The following is a 23,952-nucleotide window of genomic DNA, read 5'->3' as shown; positions in this document are numbered from 1 at the left end:
ATATATATATATATATATATATATATATATATATATAAATATATATATATATATATATATATATATATATATATATATATATATATATATATAAATATATATATATATATATATATATATATATATATATATATATATATATATATATATATATATATATATATATATATATATATATATATATATACACACACACACACACATACCGATACCGTCCCAGACCTAACCAAGACTGCTTGATTATTTACATTGGCTGCACATTATTGGTCAAGCAACCTGTCAATCATTACCTTCAGCAAAATTTAAAAGACAGTTCACCCAAAAATGAAAATTTCCACATCATATAACTCACACTCAACAAATAAACTCACACTAAAACAAGATATTGTAAATAATATTGGGAAAAAGCAGACACTGACATCTATACTAGAAACCAAAAATACTATTAAAAATGTATTTCAATAAAAATGAGCATTTCTTTTGTGTAGGTTTGGTAATTTCACTTTTTTATGGCAATAAATAGGTTATTTTTGTTGCCTTTAAAGTGAAATAACTGAACATAAACATAATAGGTTGAGAAAAATTCTGCTTTTAAATGGAAATTTAGATGGCATTTAGATTGTTTTTGCATCTGAACTCTTTATTTACTCATCTTGAGTCTAATTCAACCCTGCTTGAGTTCCTTTCTTCTTTATATAACTCTTCAAACTAACCATACCCTGAACTATACCCTGAAAACAGGAAAGGAATCTTAAAAATATGGTCACTACTCAGGTATGTTCACTAATCAGGTTTCTTACCTGTTGCATATGCATTGGGTGTCCATGCATGTGATGCATCCCTGGCATCCGTTGAGGGCTAATATGCCTAATATGGGTTTGTCTGTGTGCGTTTGGAGATCTGTGTTGATGCTGGACTCTCACAGGCTGGACTTTTTGTGTACGTTCACGTGGAAGTGTTTGAAACTCTGCTGGCCGCAGAACCCGAGGTGGAGTAGGAGCCCTCTTACCCTTTTTATTAACCTGCGGGATGGGTTGAGGAGGTCCAGGGTTCTGCAGGGCTGCTTGAGTTTGCTGGTTTCGATTGGCGAATGTGTTATCAGTCTGGGCGGTGTGTTGGCGAAGTGCCGCCTCAGTAAGAGAAACAATTGGCTGAGCTGGCACTTCTTGAGTTCTGGTGGTAGTTTGTGTCTGGGGATGTGTTTGAGGTATTGTCGTTCCCCGAGGTTGACCAATGGGGATTGGATTCTGACCTGGAGAGGTTTCGGTTTGAGGCAATGCATGTCTTGGGATTTGCGATTGGACTTGACTAAACAAATTTGGATTCATTTGTGATTGGTTGTGCATTATTGGTCTTTGGAGGTCTCTTCTTTGAGGGGAAGAAGCAGCTTGGGTTGACCTGTTGGAAAACTCAGGTTCGTGATGTCTCTGAGGATGTGTTTGAGGTATTGTCGTTCCCAAAGGTTGACCAATAGGGATTGGATTCTGACCCCGAGAGGATTCAGTTTGAGGTAAAGCATGTCTTGGCGATTGAACTTGCATCTGCTCCACCACTTGACTCCACAAATTTGGGTCCATTTGCGATTGGCTGTGCACAGCTGGTCTATGCATGTCTCTTCTTTGGGGGGAAGAAGCAGCTTGGGTGGACCTGCTGGAAAGTTCAGCTTCGTGTTGTCTCCGAGTAGAACGACCCCTTCGATTAGCTTGTTGAGGAGGTCTCGGCATCCAGTCTGAGGATTCACTGCTATCAGTGCTTTCCACTTCTTGGTTGGGATACGCCGGCGTTCCCCGCAGGCGGTCCCAAGGGATCTGCTGGAGGTTTGTGTTTGTGTTGTCGAACTGGTTGTTTGTGCGATATCGGTTTGAATGACGGGTTTGCTCTTCTCCTGTTGACCGTAAGTTGGCATTTCTGCGGTTTGCATTGGTTTGATTGGAATGGTGCGAGTAGCCAGTCTGAATGAGGCTGTTGGTTTGCGGGGATCCATTTGTTGAAGCATTGTTTAGTGTTTGATTACCCAATCTTGAGTTCTGCAAGGCACTTTGAGAGTGATTTCGATGGCTAGAGTTTGTAGGTTGGCGTACTGCATTGGTTTGGTTGGTTTGAACGAAGTTGTTATGTTGGTTAGAATTCAGTAATTCAGTGTGTGAAGGATTTGTATTAGTGTGTTGACTATGTAGGCCACTTTCTCTTTGGTCTACATGTTGCCAGGCTGTCTGCTGTGCATCTGGAGGGTATGTGTTCAAGTTGACATGCACTGTTTGAGGTTGTGTGTTGAACTGATCAGTATGTGGCAATGCATTGAGGCTTACATGAACAGTAGGTGCAAGTGCACCCGGCTGGGAATTGCCTGTTTGTATGACAATATTAGGAGTGTGTTGTGGGAACGACCTTGGAGGGTCATTGTTGGGATTTGTTGAATTGTTGCTGATTTGATGCCCATTGTCTGGCACTGCACTGAAGTTGTGCTGGAATTCATCAGTGTTCAGATGGCCATTATGATGGAGTGAGTTTCTGGCTATGTTTTGTGCCATTGTGCTGATGTTCCCATTGTTGTGATTAGTGACGTTGTGTGGGAGCGAGCTGTGCAATGTTGGATCAGCGTGGTTTTCAGTGACTAGAGCTCTGTTTGCTATCTGAGAAAGAGATTGGAAGAGATGTTAAGGCTTGGCAACAAGAGTATTGTAATTATTACAAATTTCTTTTATCTGGGAATTGAGTTTCTCATCCAGAAATGGAAAATCCGACATCATGTTGATCCAAACCCATAAGGCTTTGGTAAATCTTTAACAAACTAATTCAAATATGTTGAATAAAGCCTGATTATCATATTTTAACTCTTCTTTGTTCATTTACATTGTAATGTAATGTGCATTTGCAGTATATAGCACATTTATTACATTAGATTCGTATTGTTTATTATGTATATTAGGAATGCATTAGCTGTATTACTTTATCTTCTAAATTTAGTTACATTGACAGAAACCTCTCAGGTTCCATAAATAAAAATATTTATGTATACAAAATTAACCATTAAGTATTATGGGTTCAAAATGTTATGGGGGAGAGTAAATGACGTAAAAAAACCCCCAGCTATTTGAATATCAAAAACAGTGCCAGAGTTGGTTCTGAAGAATCTAACTAAGGATCTGAGAATCCTTGTGTGTGTGTTGCTTCAAGAAAGCAAACACTCATTTGTGTTGTGCTTTACTTTCATTTGTTTATATTAATTTATTCTGCATTTAATTATTTTATTTAATCATATGATCTTTAGTCATTTATATAATAATAATTATTATTATATCATTTTATTGATCATTAACTAATGATTTGATTATTATTGATTATTATTCGGGACTGCATGGTGGCGCAGTAAGTAGCACGTTCGCCTCACAGCAAGAAGGTCTTTGTTTTGAGCCCTGGCAGGGTCAAGTGGCATTTCTGTGTGGAGTTTGCATGTTCTCCCCATGTTTGCGTGGGTTTCCTGCGGGTGCTCCTGTTTCCCCCACGGTCCAAAGACATACGCTACAGGTGAACTGAATAAGATTAATTGGCCATAGTGTATGTGTGTGAATGCCAGAGTCTATGGGTGTTTCCCAGTGTTGGGTTGTGGCTGGAAGGGCATCCGCTGCTTAAAAAAAAAAATTCTGGATAACTTGGCGGTTCATTCCACTGTGGCGAGCCCAGATTAATCAAGAAACTAAGCCAAAAAAATAATATGAATGAATGTTATAATCTTATGACAGTGTGGATTCAAGCAACACTTGTTTTCATGAGTAAGAGATCATCGAATGTCTCCATTTCAAAGTCTGTGTTGTCTCTGGACAGCGTTGTGAAGCAGTAATATTCCCTTACAGTTGCTTGTGGTATAATAAAACTTGTTGGATTTAGTCTGAGCATTGAATCATACGCAACTAAGACTATTCAAAAAACTCTGCTCTTTCTTTATCATCATTACTTCGTCTCCTGCTTCTGCTCCTCTCTGGCTTTCTCGGTCAACTCCTTTGTTGATAGAAGACTTGTTGTCCAGATACCTGGAGAAACTGACATTTCCTGACAAGATCTGGCGTCCGGTCATGGGTCTTTTTTTTGTGGCGTGGAGATGGGGATCTAACAGTTCAAAAACTATAACAATCTATTTTTAATAATAATTATTATTTTTAATAATATTGTATAAAATGTTAAGCATCAAAATCCTTTATGTAAGCAAATGCTGCTGATTATTACTGTTATATTGGTTCATACATTTATTTTTGCTAAGTATCATGAAGATTGTGTCATTTATTTAGACTTTTTTTTAACTCATTTTTAAAATTATTAATATTAAAATGATGTTTTGGTATTATTAATAATATTCTTAACAATATTATATTATGAAAACTATACTATGTTATTTTACATTTCATTATTCAAAATAAATCCAATTTGTAAAATTGTAAACTTTGTAAAAATTTCATTCATTTTCCTTTAGCTTAGTCCCTTTATTCATGAGGGGTTGTCACAGTGGAATGAACCGCCAACTTATCCAGCATATGTTTTACGCAGGGGATGCCCTTCCAGCTGCAACCCAGTACTGGGAAACATCCATACACACTCATTCACAAACACTAATACACTACGGCCGATTTCGTTTATTCAGTTCACCTATAGATGAATTACCGGTTTGTAAATATTCTAAACGCGCTCGCAGCGAGGTTGCAGAAAAAAAAACAGGAGAGATTGCATTTACAGCAAGGGAATGACATCCGATGCGATACAGAGTTTGTTGTTGTCTAAGAAATAAGTTATATTGATTTCATATTATATATATTTTTTACATAATGCTTTCAGCGTATTATAACAGCTTGTCACTCAGTGATAAGCACGGTTATTCAGCAAAATTAACGTTAAAGTGAGCGGTGTTCATCTGACAGGTCCATTTGCGATAGCTCCTTCCCAATGGATATTGGATTTGACGAAATGGCCAAGCATCCAACCCGAAATATACAACTGTCTCATTGAAACTACAAGTGATTTTACAAGAGAGAAGTTAAAGGCCTACAAGTCTTTGGATGCCTACGATGTTGTTCTGTGTGGTCATGTGCAAGAAATAATGCTCCATGATGACCAGATTCAACACTATGTAGTGTTAAAAACTGAGGTTCTGCCTAGCCAAAGACAAGGAAAGACGACGGAACTGTACAAGGCCTGGGTAATCATCAACAAGCAATACTACTGCATTCTGACAGCAAGCTACACCGGTACGGCAGGGTATGTGAATTTAGATTTTTACGTTTCATTCTAAGCATTCAGTGTCTGCAGTTTAATTCACCATATTTAACTGTTTTTGCTGAAATCATTGCTGCAATCAAAAACAAGTATTGTGTAAGATTCAGCATAGTGTGAACTTACCCGAAATGAAATGAGAACTGCAGAGTCGAGCATTTTTAATTAGGTCCTCACTTCATTCAGCTCCTATTTAGCCAAAGATGTCTGCGGTTGGCATTAAAAGCAGTGTGGTGTACAGTAAAAGTTAAGTTTTCTATTTTTTGGATGAACCGCACGTGTTTGGACTTGTGGGGGAAACCAGAGCACCCGGAAGAAACCCATGCCAACATGGGGAGAACATGCAAACTCCACACAGAAATGTCAACTGACCCAGCCGGGATTAGAACCAGCGACCTTCTTGCTTGGCGACAGTGCTAACCACTGAGCTTGTAAAAATCATAAATGAAATTTTTGGATTTGTATTTTTTTTTTTTACAAAGCCCTATCAGGTATTATTCTACCCCACACAGAACACAATAAGCAAGAATAACACTGTCTTACTGTCATTCCTTCATTCGGGTTTGTCTTCTGAAGTTCAATGTTATTTTTTACTCTCCGATCAACTGTAAAAATGAGCAAATGAGCAGATCAGCACACTTAACATCATGAATCAAACAATAGACAGACATTTTTAAGAGACACGTACCATTTCTTTGTCGCAAGAGCACAATAATGACAATGATAATAATGAGGAGTGCAACAAAACAGGCAACGACGATCCCCGCGACGGCCCCAGCGCTGAGACACGTACCTGCAAAGAGGATATTTTACACTTTACATCTGAAGAGTTAGATTCACAAACACACAAAAACACAACCAGGGCATGAAGGGCAAAAAAGAAAACACATGAATATTAAAACATTACATGCATGAATAAATTAAATGTGTTTTTTAATACTTTATTTTATTCCATTTAAAGTTTAGCGAAAATCTAATCATCACAGAAGCGGGACGAGACCAGAGCTGCGAGTATGAATGACAGTTTATGAGGGTATGAACAGGAATGATGTAAACATGTTAAGTCTATTTCTTGGTTTTGTTAAGCAGTGAACCAGATGATGGACAGAGACCGGACACTGTTGATTGAATCTGAACACGGGGGATTCAGGAAACACACAACCAGGAGGGAATCACAGTAGGAAGGAGGAGAGATGCAGACACTGGAGATAAGCAGGAACATAGGGGCAAGTATAACTGAGTCGTTTAAGGTTTCACTGACCGTGAGGTTTTGTCCGTCTCTCTAGTGACAAGGCTGGACACTGAGTTATGGACGGTGAGGGGTGTTATGAAGCAGGGATAACGTGCAGATGCATGACTGATTAGAATTCAGGTGAAAGGGATCTTGATGACTAGGGTGACTGTAAGCGGGGTGCTTTGGGTGACTGCGAGTGGGGAGAACCTGGTCTGGCTGTGACTTTAATGTTTTTTAGAGGATTTTACAGCAGGAAATAATTATTTTGAACTCCAAAATTTCTTTATGTCAGTAAAAAAAATAGTTTATTAGTCAAAAAACAAACATTCAGTTATTGAAACTTCCGGGACAATGCATACTTTTTCTACGTTTACAAAATGAAAACAATCATTTGAACAGAAACATGCCATAGGAAATGGAGCCCGGGCATAAAGGGCAAAGAAAAAACCCCACACATGAATAATCGAGCTAGCAAACAGGAGAAAATATCCTGCACAGAAAATCACTGTGGGCGGATGGAAATTATGACTCCTTTCAGTGAGGTGACACATGAATTTATCAGTCCAGTGGTTGATTATTACTCCCTCTCTGGTCAAGAAAATGAATGTCAGGCTGAAGAATGACCCGACAGATGCATCCGTCACCTATAGAGCCAGGTCAGTCTCAGAAATAATACATTTTGAGAAAAAAAAAAATCATACATGCACAGCACAATTCACATGTATAAAATCCAACTCGTGAATTCAAAACGCAATTCATGAATACACACACAATTTATTAGGGGTGTTAAAATTAATTTGAGGTGATGAAATTAATTGCAACACGATGCAGATGCGGACAATTCGGTATCGGTCCAGTAATAATCATAACCGGTTATTATGTAGTGATGTCATTTATCTCATATGCACTGTCACGGTAGCTTACTATGGCGAGGGAGGCAAGCGTGAGTATTTACAACGCTCCAGCTACTTAAAAACGCAGAAACTGTGCACAATTTCACTGCGTGAGTTTGCTGGACAAAGAAGCCCCTATTTCATTGCGATTGAGAAAAAAAAGTAACTTTAAAGTGACTTTTCCTCTCCTCTCGGCTAGTACAGCATTACTTGTGAATCCAGACACGAGCGCGTGTCTGCAGAGCGAGTTTTCTCCTCCGCATCTATCATGGATCAGCTGTGATCGCCGATGCCTTTTATCAGTGTTTATCATCGGTGAACAGTGCCAGAGCGTTAGAGCCAATCGCAGCCCTTTCTGTTGAGTGCGTGACCAATCACTGGGGTTTAAGAACTCGCTTGACAAGCCTCAGTAAGCGAGAGGGATATTTATATTTGTTTATTTGCTAGAAATGCTCATGTTGTTCTGTGCCTATACTTGAGTTTTTAAAGGTACAGTTTATATATCTGACTGTATTAAAGGGCACCTATGGTAAAAATCTACTTTTCAAGCTGTTTGGACAGACATATGTGCATGTATGGTGTATAGACCGTCATATTGGGGTGATATAAACACACCCAGTGCTTTTTTTTTTTCAATTTAACAACATAAAAAACAGTGGACCAATTGGAGTGGTTTTCAAATCGACCGCAACTTTATGTAGGAGAGCGGTCCCCCCGCCCACCAATATTGATTGACAGGCGCGTCATCATATCCTCAGTTTGTTGATTCACGTCCACCATTTTCAGCGTGAGTCGAAGCGATATCACTAAAGGAACACCCTAGCTCTATTTTTAGATGCAAGGCTCATTGGGCTCAACACAAGAGCAATATTCTCCACATTATCGCTCTAATCGGAATTATTGGTTGTATCTTTAGGTAGGTTTGCAAACATGTGTACTTCTCATGGAGTCTACCTTATACTTCAGCCGTTTGCATTTCTCGTGATCACAGAAGCTCCCTGTGATCTTAGCTAGGTGCTGCTGTACCTGACGCAGCGCCATGCATTTTAGAATTCTAAACATAGGTTTATATCAGGGTACACACAACGGCGCTTCAAGTCGATGGCTGGGCACCGCGGAGAGCCGCTGACTTGAAGCGCTGTTGTGTGTACCCTGATAGAAACCTATGTTTAGAATTCTAAAATACGTGGCGCGACGATTTTGTACTCTCTGCTTGGTCTGTGTCCGAGTCGTATATGTACGACTGATTGCTAATCCTCTCACTCATGCTCCTTCTCTTAGTCTGTCTGTCTGACTCTGTTGCAAACACAGAGCGGGTGAGCTCATCGCTCCGCCCCCTTGTTACATTGAGTGGGAAGCCGAAACTAATCTACATGTGAAGCAACACACCCCTAAATCAGCGAGCTGTGGACACGCCCCCAACATGACACTTTTTAACACATTATAATAAAACAATCTGAATTGTGTTTTAAACTGAACCTAAACTGGCACACTCAGAAGAACCATAATATTAATATTAAATCATAAAAAAGAGGTAAACTATGAGCCCTTTAAAGGACAAAATGGTATTAAAAATAATATATAAATATATTTATACATTTATCTTGTGCTGTGAAGTAAAATATAAAATTGTGTATGGAAAGCATCGTCAATACACCGTGATGCACCGAGATATTGAATAGAACCAAATAGATGGCATGATAATCATAACTGAACCGAACTCTGAGACCAGTTTAGGTTTACACCTTTACAATTTATAAATTCAAAACCAACAATCTCATGGCAATTCGTAACTGTTTGATGTTGAGGCTATTTTGTGTTAATTCATACGATCTCATTCATAAAATTAGTACGATTTGCTCTTCCCCCAATGACGGTTGGCTTTAGGGGTGGGGTTGCGTGCCATGCCACTTGTTAAAAATCGTATATTTTCATACGACTGAATGTCGACTGATACAATTGTCATAAAGCGTGAATCATCTCAGACTGGTTTCTTGAACATGACAATGAGTTCACTGTACTCAAATGGCCTCCACAGTCACCAGATCTCAATCCAATAGAGCATCTTTGGGATGTGGTGGAACGGGAGATTCGCATCATGGATGTGCAGCTGACAAATCTGCAGCAACTGCGTGATGCTATCATGTCAGTATGGAGCAAAATCTCTGAGGAATATTTCCAGTATCTTGTTGAATCTATGCCACAAAGGATTAAAGCAGTTCTGAAAGCAAAAGGGGGTCCACCCAAGTACTAGTAAGGTGTATCTAATAAAGTGGCCGGTGAGTGTTATTTATTAAAATTTTTTGCGTTTTGTTTTGATTTCTTTAGTAAATGTTAAAAGCTCCTAAAATCAATAAAGACAGTATTCAAAAAAAAATTGTAATAGTTTTGAGACTAATCTGGCTCCATAGTCACTGAACTGTCATTAAAGTTGCAGTAGGTGATCTGCCAAAATGCTAACCGGTTAGCATATTATCTCTGGACGGCAGGGGAGGAACTGTGTTTCAAAGCCATGCCTCCCGAAATCGCGAACTCGCGCACCGTGACATGACAGCAGACAAGCCACTAGTTCATGTCATTCGCCAGTTAGAAATGTAGCTAGTGTTGGCCGATGGCGTGCAGGAATTACACCTATTACTAAGCCATACTTACATGCTATTTCAGAGCGAATATTCAAGTAGCATGGTGAACAATTTAGGCAGCGTGACACAGGATGTCATTGTTCAAAAATGAACCAATGTGAATTTAAAACCATCTTCAGCTCAGTAAAGCAGGCTAGGCGGAACAGCACTATATACTGATGTTTCGTTGTTACACTAAATAAAAATCGACATTATTGATGCTGTAAAAGTTCCCTTATGAAACTGAAAATAGTCACATCAATCTATCGCCGGATGATTTCAGTAGCTGAACAACACTTCTGTGCATATAACCCATTCATAACAACACAATCTACATCAGCTTTGGGGGACTAAAATAGTTTTTGGACTAAAACTTTAGTTTTGGGGAGTAAAATTGTCTAAGAGAAATACTTCAGCCATGGTGTCGTTCTTCCTCCAGCGTGCAAGAGAAACTCCAATACTGATTCAGGATTTTAAAATGTTTCAATTCAGCATTTGATTTTACAGCGACTGTGACTTTCTCATGTGCAAATGAACGAGCGGTGCGCATGGCGGATATGCGTGAACAGAGACGCACCGTTGGACAAATGTACATTTGTTGACAGACAGTTTGGGCTGCTTATCAGAATTATGGGAGATGTTAGCCCGACAACATTTAATTGGATGGACTTTTTTTTTCTGCCTTACCCAGAATATAAAAATACATATAAAAACATTTAGATGATTTACTTTACTCATTTATATTGGAATGTGAGGAGATTTCAACCAGCACAACACAAAATGTTTCTGAAGGGTGAAGACAATCACCTACTGCACCTTTAACTCACCCACAATGGCCAGGTCGATCTGCTGACTTGATGTCCCTCCCGTGATGCCGTTGTGTGCGGTGCAGACGTAACTGCCGCTCTGATTGGTGGAGAAGATCTGCAGGGTCAGCGAGCCACTCGCTGATTGGCTGGAGCTGACCGTCTGGCCGTTGATCTGCCATGTGAAGGATGCAGGAGGCAGAGAGGCGGATGTACAGCTGAGAAGCACTGACTGACCCACTGTAGCGTCTCCACCTCCGACACACTGATTAGAGCTCTTTGTCAGTTGGGGAGAATCTGGACCATCTGAGAAACCAGCAACAGCATGCATTAATTAAAAGTGTTTAATGATGTTTATTAAAGGCTCATCATACAGTATGGTAAAACATAAAAACAACCAAAAAAACGGTAAGACTGAAATTTCTCTTTTAGTGAATATATACAAGAGTCTTGTTGCCTATCCAAGTTTTAGGAACAGCAAATAATAACTTGACTTCTAGTAGATCATTTGGTATCAGAAGTGGCTTATGTGAAAGGTAAAGGCCTCTAGATTACGCTTATTTTACCAAATCAAAATATGATCATGCCTTGATTTTGAATGATTTCATTAGGACAGTAAGGTCTGACTGTGCTTAGACAAAAGTCTGGTCACTGAACAGAAATAATGTCCAGTATAGAATATGTGGTCATGCTGCAGTGGAAACAGAATGAATATTGTGTCTGACTCCATCATGAGCTTGGAGGACTGCATCCACACATCTCTGCAATGACTCAAATCACTTATTAATAAAGTCATCTGGAATGGCAAAGAAAGTGTTTTTGCAGGACTCCCTAGAGTTCATCAAGATCCTTTGGATTCATCTTCAGTCCCTCCTCCTTAATCTTACTCCAGACATGCTCAATAATGTTCATGTCTGGTGACTGGGCTGGCCAAACCTGGAGCACCTTGACCTTCTTTGCTTTCAGGAACTTTGATGTGGAGGCTGAAGTATGAGAAGGAGCGCTATCCTGCTGAAGAATTTCCCCTCTCCTGTGGTTTGCAATGTAACGGGCAGCACAAATGTCTTGATACCTCAGACTGTTGATATTGCCATCCACTTTGCAGATCTCTCACACGACCCCATACTGAATGTAACCCCAAACCATGACTTTTGCTTCACCAAACTTGACTGATTTCTGTGAGAATCTTGGGTCCATGTGGTTTCCAGTAGGTCTTCTGCAGTATTTGTGATGATTGGGATGCAGTTCAACAGATGATTCTACCTTCTGCCACTTCAACAAATGATCAGTCAAGTTATTATTTGTTGCTCTTACAACTGAGATTGACAACAAGACTTTGTCAGGTAGTGTATATATCAATTAATCAATAATTGAGCTAGAAAATATAGTATCCTGCACAGTAAACACAAATATGAAAGGTGCAAAAATGCCATCTGAATGTAATGAATTACCAGTAATAATTTCGAAAAAAAAATGATTCCTGATCATTTTTAATGGTCCATTTAGTTAAACAATTAAATAAGGTAATGAAAACTAAAACTACTCAAATAAAATGCATGAAATGATGTAGTAAATGAAAAAATAATAACATAAAAGAAATTACAGGGTGACACAGTGGCTCAGTGGGTAGCACAATCGCCTCAGAGCAAGAAGGTCGCTGGTTCGAGTCCGGCTGGGTTAGTTGGCATTTCTGTGTGGAGTTTGCATGTTCTCCCCGTGTTTGCGTGGGTTCCTCCGGGTGCTGGGTTTCCTCCGGGTGCTCCGGTTTCCCCCACAGTCCAAACACATGCGCTATATGTGATTATACTAAACCAAATTGACCGTAGTGTATGAGTGTGAATGTGTATGCGTGTTTCCCAGTGATGCATAAAACATAAGTTGGATAAATTGACGGTTCATTCACAGACACAGATGCACAGACACACACACGCACAGACACACGCATAGACACACACACACGCACAGACACACACGCACAGACGCACACGCACAGACGCACACACGCGCACTAACACACGCACACACGCGCACTAACACACGCACACGGGCACACGCACGCGCACGCGCACGCGCAAGCGCACACACACGCAAACACAAGTAACAATAAAATGCTATGCACAAATCAATGTCTATTTTTGTCTATTCAGGTAATATGTAAAAAATAATTAATAAATAAAAACTATTATATTTAATATAATTAATATAATATTAATATATAAGAAAATATAACAAAAGCATAAACTTTTAAACACAAATTAACACAGCATATTTAAACAGTTTAAATGTAAATATAAAAATTATGCAAATTTATAGGAATCATTATATTCAAACTTTTATAAAAACTAAACCGTGTCTTACTACTAACAACCCCCCACAGAATTAAACATAATAAAACAAAGGTTTTATGCAAATAGAAAGTCTTTGCTCCTCCATCTGCCATAGGCTGGATTATTGGTTGTGACTGTTGTCGTGTTCCCACAGACAGATTGTAATTAGTCACTAGTGGGGCAGAAATTAATCCAAATTATGTATTATGTTTGTCCAACAAACTGGAACACTACAAGTGCTTTTGTCATTTTATTCATGTTACATGTCTGGCACTGTCTTTGAAAGCGTGCTGTCATAAAACTGAGTTAAATAAAACTGTTATTTTATCAAAGCAAATGCAAACATGTTAAAGTACTGTTTTTAATAAATTGGATTATATTTTAGTTTTCATAAAATTTATGTTTTTTTATTTTAGTTAGTTTTAGAAATGTTGTAATGTGCTTTTACTTATTTTTATTTAATTTAAGTTAATTAAGTACATCAAGTTCAATTAAATGTAAAAAATATATATTTTTATAGTCAGTTAAATGTCTGTTGAAGGAGCAGTATCAGCAGATATTAAGAAGATAGTCTACTAATACTCAAATGAACCATCAAAATAAAGTGCTATCATACACATGTATTTTATTCAATTTAAAGTTTGGTAAATTGTTTTATATATTGTATCAGAGGATATATGTCAGTAAAAATAAAGAAATAATTTTTTTATTTTTATGTTTATTAGTCAAAAAAACAACAACAAAGAGAACCTTCAGTTATTGAACTTCTGTGACGATTCATATTTTACCAAAATCACTTTCTTTTCAGCTTAGTCCCTTTATTAATCAGGGGTTGCCACAGCGGAATGAACCGCCAACTTATCCAGCACATGTTCTACACAGCAGATGAGATTCTAGCCGCAACCCAGTACTGGGAAACACCAATACACTCCTATTCACACTCATACACTACGGACAATTTAGCTTACCCAATTCACCTATAGACGAATTACCATGTTTGTAAACATTCAGGATGCACGCGCAGGGAGGTGGCAGAAAAAAACCAGGAGTGCTAGCATTTACAGTGAGGGAATGACATCTGATGCCGTACAGAGTTTGTTGTTGTCTTAGAAATAAGTTATATTGATTACATATATATATATTATTTACATAATGCTTTCCGCATACAGTATAACAGCTTGTCACTCAGTGATAAGCACGGTTATACTGCAAAATTAACGTTAAAGTGAGCGGTGTTCGTTGACAGGTCCATTTGCGATAGCACCCTCCCAATGGATATTGGATAAGACGAAATGGCCAAGCATCCAGCCCCAAATATACAATCTCATTGAAGATCCAAGTGATTTTACAAGAGAGAAGTTAAAGGTCTACAAGTCTTTGGATGCCTACAATGTTGTTCTGTGTGGTCATGTGCAAGAAATAATGCTCCAGGATGACCAGATTCAACACTATGTAGAGCTAAAAACCGAGGTTCTGCCTAGCTAAAGACAAGGAAAGATGACGGAACTGTACAAGGCCTGGGTAATCATCAACAAGCAAAACAACTGCATTCTGACAGTGAACTGCACCTGTACGGCAGGGTACGTGAACTTACACATAGAGCTAAAGTTGGTTTTATATTCGCACATTCAGACTTTCTCCTTCATAAAAGTATTATTTGCAAACTCTAAATAGCGAAATCATATTAGCAGCTAATGACTATCAAAGTACAACATTGTTTACAGTCAAATAAACAGTGTTAATGTTGTTTTCAAGTCACACTTGCAGGTTATTTCAGACCTAATATTCAAAAGTGCCGTGGTAAACAATATAGGGAGAGTGTCACAAGTTGTCACTGAATGAATGTGTGAATATAAAACCAACTTCACCTTAATAACTCACACTTTCACGTTTCATTCTGAGCATTCAGTGTCTGCAGTTTAATTAACCATATGCAACAGTTTTTGCTGAAATCATTGCTGCAATCAAAACTGAGTAATGTGTCTGATTCAGCATAGCGTGAAATTACCTGATATAACATGAGAACTGCAGAGTCCAGCATTTTTAATTAGGTCGTCACTTCATTCAGCTCCCTTTTAACCAAAGACGTCTGCAGTCAGCATTAAAGCAGTGTGATGTACGGTAAAAGTTACATTTCTATTTTTGGACTTCGAATTTGGCATCCTACTGCACAACACGACATGTTTGCTATTGCAACCGGTCTCTTTTTGCAACCGGGGACCCGTGTGACGTCATGTGTGACTATAGCGCATGTTTTTGGACTGTGGAGGAAAGCGGAGCCCTCAGAGGAAACCCACGCCAACACAGGGAGAACATGCAAACTACACACAGAAATGCCAACTTACCCAGCTGAGGCTCGAATCAGCGACGTTCTTGCTGTGAGGCGATTGTGCTACTTACTGCGCCAACGTGACACCCATTATACCAACTTCATTCATTCATTCATTTTCTTTTCGGTTAGTCCCTTTATTAATCTGGGGTCGCCACAGCGGAATGAACCACCAACTTATCCAGCATATGTCTTACATAAAGGATGCCCTTGCAGCTGCAACCCATCACTGGGAAACACCCATACACTCCTATTCACACACATACACTATGGACAATTTAGCTTACCCAATTGCCCTATAGCATTTGGATTTGTGGGGGAAACCAGAGCACCCGTAGGAAACCACCAACACGGGAAGAGCATTCAAAGTCCACACAGAACTGCCAACTGACCCAGCTGGTACTTGAACCAGCAACCATCTCGCTTTGAGGCGACAGTGCTACCCACTGCGCCAACCTTATTTTACCAAATTACTTTTAATTATCGATTTATGCAAATGCACTTATGATCTGTTGCTTTCTCTACGAATACAAAATAAAAGCTGGACCATTTCTTAAAGGACACTGATCCTGCAATGAATACCTGGCAACCCAAAAAAGTCTGCAACTCCCAACCATATAGTTAAAAGGACAGTTCACCCAAAACTGGAAAAACTCATCATTTACTCACTCTTAACATGTTTAATACCTGTTTGACAGTTGTTTTTTTCTGTTGAACACAAAAGATATCTGGAAGAAAGCTGAAAACCTGTAACCATTGACTTCCATAGTATTTATTTTCCTACACTCAAAAAAATGGTCAACCTACATAATTAATAAGCTGAAACAACACAATTCTTGAGTTTTTTTGGGGGGGGGGTGGGGGGGGGACAACTTAATAGTTTTATGATCAATCCACTTGAATTTCTAAAAATTAATAAGCTAACTTAATTGCTTCATGTTTCCCCAACACAAATCGATTGTGTGAAACCCAGTGTTTTTTACACTGTACTATGGAAGTCAATGGTTACAGGTTTCCAGCTTTCTTCAAAGTATTTTCTTATGTGTTCAAGACTAGAATGAAACTCTTAAAGGCTTGAAACCACACAAGGATGAGTAAACAGTAAGTAATTTTTCATTTTTTGGTGAACTATCCCTATTAACACCCTATTATTAACATGTCGATTGGCCAAAATAGACAAAACAGGCCGTAGTGTATGAGTGTGTGTGTGAATGTGAGAGTGTATGGGTGATTCCCAGTGCTAGGTTGCAGCTGGAAGGGCATCCACTGCATAAAACTTATGCTGGAATAGTTGGCGGTTCATTCCGCTGCGGCAACCCCTGATGAATAAGGGACTAAGGAAAATGAATGTGTTGATGATTGAATGCTTCTGTTGATTTGTGTTGTAAGTAAGTACATATAACTAGTTTCTGAGTGACTCACAGTAGACGTTGAGGTTTCCTTTGGCTGTTTGAGCGCTGACAGGGTTGCTGACAGTACATGAATATTGTCCTGAGTCTTGTCTGCTGGCTGAGTTGATGAGCAGAGATCCGGAGCTGATGCTGATGTGAGAATCAGAGGACAGAGGAGCTCCTGCTTTCCCCCAAACCACACTGACCTGAGAGCCCGCAGTCCAGCTGCAGCTCACGGACACATTCCCTCCTTCCAAAGGCAGAGACGGCAGAGAGAGACTCACACTGCTCACTGCATCTAAACACAGAAACATATAGCTGAAGTGTGCATATATAGCATTTTACTTTCACAACTGGTGTAAATACAAGTACTATTATTAATCAGCCATTATTTAAAGTCAGTTTTGAGTGCATATGTAGCATTATACTTCCATAACAGATTTAAATACAACTACTATTATTAACCAGCCATTATTTAAAGTCAGTTTTGAGTGCATATGTAGCATTACACTTCCATAACAGATGTAAAACCAACTACTATTATTAATCAGCCATTATTTATAGTCAGTGTTGTGTGCATATGTACTGTAGCATCATACCGAACACCTTGAGCTGCACTGAACATGTGTTCACACTGAGTCCAGAGGTAGACAAGGGTTCAACAGAGACGCTGTAGTTTCCAGAATCACTGATCTGGCTGCTGCTGATGGTGAACTGGGTGGCAGAGACTGTGATTCTGCCTTGGAACTGCTGGACGGACATCAGGACGGGCCCGCCGTTCACCCACATGGCCAGTGTAGTGGCTGTGCTGTCCGTCCATCTGATGAGGGGCACATTTGGCACAGTCTGCACCGTAAACACAGCATTTGTTCCTGAAGCCACCAGTAATGGAGATGTCGAACACTGAACGGGAACAGGGCTCAGACATACAACTGTCAATGGAAAACCTGTGGAGATTTAGAAATGCAGTATATTAAAGCTGCATAAATCCAAATTTAAAGGTCCCGTGAAATTAAAATCAAGTGTTAGTTTCAGCATCTTAGTTTAAAGCAGTTGTCACCAATCGAGGTCTTGGAGGGCCGGTGTCCCTGCAGGGTTTAGCTCCAACTTGCCTCAACACACCTGCTTGATTGTTTCAAGAATACCTAGCAAGACCTTGATTAGCTTGTTCAGGTGTGTTTGATTAGGGTTGGAGCTAAAATCTGCAGGACACCGGCCCTCCAGGAACAAGTTTGATGACCCCTGGTTTAAAGGATATCTATAAGATAGTGTGCTGCAAAACAGTGACAACATTCATGTTGAAAAAGTCTCTGCAACTTCTGGTTCATGCTGACTTTAGCATATCCTGAAACTGTGGTTGGATGCTAAAACTGTGTTTACTTGAATGTCCTACATACTTTTTTTATCTGATGCCATTTTAAAAACTCTTGATCTTTTCTTTATAATGCATGCTCAATAATAATAACCCCTGTTCTACAACCAGACAAAACAAAGAAAGAAATGATAACACTTCCAGAACAAAAAAAAATGAACGATCAATGCACTGTAGATGAAAAGACATGCAAATAATACACGTCAAAGAGCTTAAAATAGCATCATAACAAAAGCGCAGAATGCTGTGAAACAGGTAAAACTACAGGTGAACACAGAGGTGTGTCACAAAGGTGTGTCAAAAATGCATACATGCGCGCAAAGCCTGAAAAAATACATGTCTGTGAAACATTCATTTGTCTACCAGATCAGTTTTTTGATCACCTTATCTTTTTAGGCATCATTTACTGCATTTGTTTATACTTTGATGTTATATTTAGCCAGAAAATGCCCTCATGTCTATTTGATGTTGTCATTTAAATATCTGCAAGGTTTGTAGATTATATTTGTTTTATGTTTTATGACTATGAGATGTTTCTGATTGGAATGCATGCAAAACTGTCTGAAGAGAATTATTGTGGTCAATTACTAAAAATAATATAGAAATTTATATATTTATATATTTATATATATATATACACACAGTTGAAGTCATCAGCCCCTCTGAATTATTAGCCCCCCTGTTTATTTTTCCCCAATCTCTGTTTAACGGAGAGAATATTTCTTCAACACATTTCTAATCATAACCGTTTTAGTAACTCATTTCTAATACCTGATTTATTTATCTTTGCCATGATGACAGTACATCATATTTGACTACATATTTTAGATATATACTAGATATATAAAACACTTCTATACAGCTTAAAGTGACATTTAAAGGCATAACTAGGTTAATTAGGTTAACTAGGCAGGTTAGGGTAATTAGGCAAGTTATTGTATAATGATGGTTTGTTAGACTATCGGAAAAAATAGTGCTTAAGAGGGCTAATAATTTTGACCTTAAAATGGTTCATAAAAAATTAAAAACTGCTTTTATTCTAGCCAAAATAAAACAAATAAGACTTTCTCTAGAAGAAAAAATATTATCAGAAATATTGTGAAAATGTCCTTGCTCTGTTAAACATCATTTGGGAAATATATTTTTTTTTAATTCAAAGGGGGGGCTAATAATTCTGACTTCAACATGTATATATTATAGGTGGGCATAGATAATTTTTTTTAATCTAGATTAATCTCACTGTAATCTTGGAATTAATCTTGATTTATGTAGATTAAAATGGCTCACTTTAATTCTTCTGAAGGCATTCAGAATAAATGTGCTACGCAATTCATGATTAAATATAAGTCTTTGTGAACGGGTTTCTCAAGCCAGGTGGCACATTAGACCAGGAGCTCATCTACTGTTTCCAAAATGCATCACAAACTGCTTGAGAAACTGTGGATAATGTTGATAACTACTATGATAATGAAGATAAATGATGTTCAATAAGATGTACTTGTGTTTACTAACCGTTTGATTAGTTAAACATGAATTGTGAACTGTAGGCCTACATAAGCTCCAAACAGCGATTTTTGATTACCTTAAACTAAAGTCTTAACTGAACTAAACAGAAATGGAATTAAGACACGTGGAGTATGCATATATTAGTGGCATTATTGAAGTAAACACTGCGATCAAACTATTACCATCATGTAGGACTTTTCACCATATTTTCCAACAAGATACACACACGTGGCTGTCAGTAAAGGACTCTGCGCGCATCGCAAAATGCAGAGGTTTTTTTTTTTTTTGTTTCTTCTTCATTTGGTTATTAAATTCCATAACACTCTCACCAGTCCTTACTCTTTATTTGCCTCCCAACGTTGAAAATAGATTAACGGCGATATTTTTTTTATTGCGCGATAAGAGTCTTGCGTTAATGTAGCACATTAACCCCGATAACGGCCCACACTAGAATGTGTGTGTATATATATGGTGTGTATATATATATATAGTTCTAGTCAGAATTGGGCGACGCAGTGGCGCAGTAGGTAGTGCTGTCACCTCACAGCAAGAAGGTCGCTGGTTCAAGCCTCTGCTGGGTCAGTTGGCTTTTCCATGTGGAGTTTGCATGTTCTCCCCACATTCACGTGGGTTTCCTCCAGGTTCTGCGGTTTCCCCCACAGTCCAAAGACATGCGGTACAGGTGAATTGGGTCTGCTAAATTGTCCGTATGGTATGAGTGTTAATAAGCTGGTTCTTTTTTTTATATATTTTCCAAATGATGTTTAACAGAGCAAGAAAATTTTCACAGTATTTCTGATAATATTTTTTTCTTCTGGAGAAAGTCTTATTTGTTTTATTTAGGCTAGAATAAAAGCAGATTTAAATTTTTTAAAAAACATTTTAAGGTCAATATTATTAGCCCCTTTAAGCTATATATTTTTTCGAAAGTCTACAGAACAAACCATCATTATACAATAACTTGCCTAATTACCCTAACCTGCCTAGTTAACCTAGTTAACCTAGTTAAGCCTTTTTAAATGTCACTTTAACCTGTATAGTAGTGTCCTGAAAAATATCTAGTCAAATATTATTTACTGCCATCATGGCAAAGATAAAATAAATCTGTTATTAGAAATGAGTTATTAAAACTATTATGTTTAGAAATGTGTTGAAAAAAATCTGCTCTCCGTTAAACAGAAATCGGGAATAAACAGGGGGGCTAATAATTCTGACTTCAACGGTGTGTATATATATATATATATATACTGTTGGGGTAAGTAAGATGCATTAGAATATTGAATTAGTCTCCAAAAAAGTAACTAGTTGCTTTTAATGAAAATCCGCTACGTTACTTTTGCGTTACTTTTTCTTACTTTTTAAAAAAAATTTAAATAGAGAAGCTCTGCAATTAACAACACACGGTATAAACTTTATTTCCCTTAAAAAACACATCAAATAATAGTTTAGGATCATTTTTTAGCTCTATATGCCGTATATACAGATTAATGAATGTTTAAAGCATTGTGTTTGATGCTTTTGTACTTTTTGTCTTATTAGTGAAGTAAAATGAGCATTGAGACAATGCCCTTTTACTTTTCTTCCATGGGTTAAGAATAATGAGAATACCTGAACAGCACAGAAATGTAATGCTCTGCCATCTTGGTTACTGCAGGAAGAAAATTCTCTCATTGAGTGCGGGATTCAACGTTGATTTTAATTCAGCAATTTTATTTTTAAAAAGCAAATTACTTCAACTAAAAAGTGACTCACGTTACATTTTTTAAAAAAGTAACTCAAATATTATATTATTACTTTAAGTAATGCATTACTTTACTCGTTAATATTAACAGTAATATTATTACTATTATTGTAATGCGTTAACCCCCAACACTATATATATATATATATATATATATATATATATATATATATATATATATATATATATATATATAGTATGTACACACACACACTTTTGGGAAAAGTTGGGGTTTTTGTTCATGTTTTTTTAAAGAAAATTATTCTGTTGACCAAGCAGGCATTTATTAAATGTAAAAAAAAAAAAAACACTTCAATTGTCAAATATTTATTAAAATTTTAAATAACTGCTTTCTAATTGTATGTAGTTTCAAATTAAATTATTACTCCAGTCATTATTGTTTATATTTCTATTGCCATTATTAATAATAATAATAATAATAATAATAATAATTAATATTAGAGTGTGGGCGACGCGGCAGTGCAGTAGGTAGTGCGTTCGCCTCACAGCAAGAAGGTCCTGGTTCCCAGGCCTCAGCTGGGTCAGTTGGCATTTCTGTGTGGAGTGTGCATGTTCTCCCCACGTTTGTGTGGGTTTCCTCTGGGTGCTCCAGTTTCCCACACAGACCAAAGACATGCGCTTTAGGTGAACTGGGTAAGCTAAAATAGTTATTAATGTATGTGTGTGAATGAGAGTGTATGGGTGTTTCCCAGTGATGGGTTGCAGCTGGAAGGGTATGTGCTGCGTAAAACATATGCTGGATAAGTTGGCGGTTCATTCCGCTGTGGTGACCCCAGATTAATAAGCCGAACTAAGCCAAAAAGAAAATGAATGAATGAATGAATGAGTATTAGAGTGATTTCTGAAGGATCATGTGACTCTGAAGACTGGAGTAATGAAGCTGAAAATTCATCTTTAAAAACACTGGAATAAATGATTAAATTAAAGGATAAACTACTTTTGAACAGTTATTTTGTAGTGCAATAACATTTCACAATTGTTCAACGTGTACTGTATTTTTGATTTAATAAATGCAGCCTTGGTGAGCAGGAGAAGCTCATTTTAAAACATTCAAAATCATAGTGACATCAAACTTTTGACCGGTAGTGTACATACTACCGGTCAAAAGTTTAGTGACAGTATGATTTTTAAATAAAATATCGCGATATCAGATTTTCCCTAATGTACAATATGCTTATATAGGTACAAACTTCATATAGATGTCATTAAAATCTGACTGTAAACAAGATCTGAGCTGTAAAGAGCTCCACAAATGAAGTGTGTTACTGTTGTTGTCTAATTTACTATTAAATGCACTATTGATGTAAAGTTGGTCTTATATATTCACGCATTCACACTCTCTCCTTAGTTATATAATGTCACAAAAATATTATTAGCTAATTCCAAATAGTGAACTCATATTAGCAGCCAAAGATTATCAAAGTACAACATCGTTTACAATCAAATGCATAGTGCTAATGCTGTTTTGAAGTCATACTTAGATGTGAATTCAGACCGAATATACAAAGCACCATGGTAAATAACATAGGGAGCATATATCATTCATATCACTGAATGAATGTGTGACAATAAAACCAACTTTACCTCGATAAATTCGCGCGTGTGTCTTTAGCAAAATCACATTAAGTTTGGAAAACTTACTTGTCAAAGACAAAACTACAATAGGATGAAGAAGTGCGTTCATTTCAGTCTGGAGGGCCTGAGCAAAAACAAAATTAGTTTCCAGATGCTTCATTTTACCACATATTACAGCATATAAATCATATGATAAGAGACATTCTGTTAAAATAAACGACACTGGCATCAATGACTGTCTCAGACTGTATTAACGACAGTTCAGTGTTAAAACACAACGATAGAGCATATACAGTCATTACAGTATTAAAATGTGAAGTTAAAGATGTTAATTACACTCACTATGCGGTTTTCTCCTGCTTTTCATTTTCGTGTTATTTATATATCCGCGTTTGGTTTCACTACGCTTCTTTCATACTATTGCAAAGACTGGTTTTACCTGTCAGTAGCAGCCTAAGGTCTTCAAATCTCACCTCAACGCAAAATAAAAGTCCCCGGTTGCTGTGTACAAAAATAAAACGGTAATATCCTGATCAACTTGACAAAAAAAGTAAACAAAAAAATAATGCAAATTTTTGTATAAACCTCATGTTATTTATTGGAAAGTTTTACACCCATTAATGTAAATACTCTAAATATATTCAAACAAGAAAAGGAAAAGGAAATACCATCACCACCGCTCTCTAGTGGCCTATCAAGAGAAACTGGAATTTGTGCTTTGTTTAACATGCATTAATATTTATTTCCTTTTCATTTGGTCATTTGTTGGGACTTAAAAAATATTACATGGCTGTCATGACTAAATTTGTTTTTATATGCACAGCCATTTAGGTGTTTACTGTGTAATTATTTTTGTTTATTTATGTTTTTCTGT

General features: G+C 37.6%; 1 protein-coding gene across 1 annotated transcript in view; it reads right to left on the bottom strand.

Moving 5' to 3' along the window:
• Positions 1 to 23,508, bottom strand: part of si:dkeyp-97a10.3 (uncharacterized protein DDB_G0292186) — a 36,698-nt gene extending 13,190 nt beyond the window's left edge. The window contains exons 1-8 of the mRNA XM_056475631.1: positions 23,421 to 23,508; positions 23,145 to 23,202; positions 17,463 to 17,810; positions 16,895 to 17,161; positions 10,838 to 11,122; positions 5,951 to 6,055; positions 5,806 to 5,867; positions 801 to 2,633 (exon numbers count right to left, since the gene is read on the bottom strand). Of these exons, the coding sequence (XP_056331606.1) occupies positions 801 to 2,633; positions 5,806 to 5,867; positions 5,951 to 6,055; positions 10,838 to 11,122; positions 16,895 to 17,161; positions 17,463 to 17,810; positions 23,145 to 23,187 (2,943 nt within the window). The 5' untranslated portion in view covers positions 23,188 to 23,202; positions 23,421 to 23,508. The remainder of the gene's footprint in view (positions 1 to 800; positions 2,634 to 5,805; positions 5,868 to 5,950; positions 6,056 to 10,837; positions 11,123 to 16,894; positions 17,162 to 17,462; positions 17,811 to 23,144; positions 23,203 to 23,420) is intronic.
• Positions 23,509 to 23,952: the final 444 nt, after the last annotated feature.

The sequence above is a fragment of the Danio aesculapii genome, chromosome 16 (genome assembly GCF_903798145.1).
Source record: "Danio aesculapii chromosome 16, fDanAes4.1, whole genome shotgun sequence".
In the NCBI taxonomy this organism is placed as follows: domain Eukaryota; kingdom Metazoa; phylum Chordata; class Actinopteri; order Cypriniformes; family Danionidae; genus Danio; species Danio aesculapii.
Note: the sequence above shows the minus strand (reverse complement) of the source record. Positions and strands in the feature narration are given on the sequence as shown.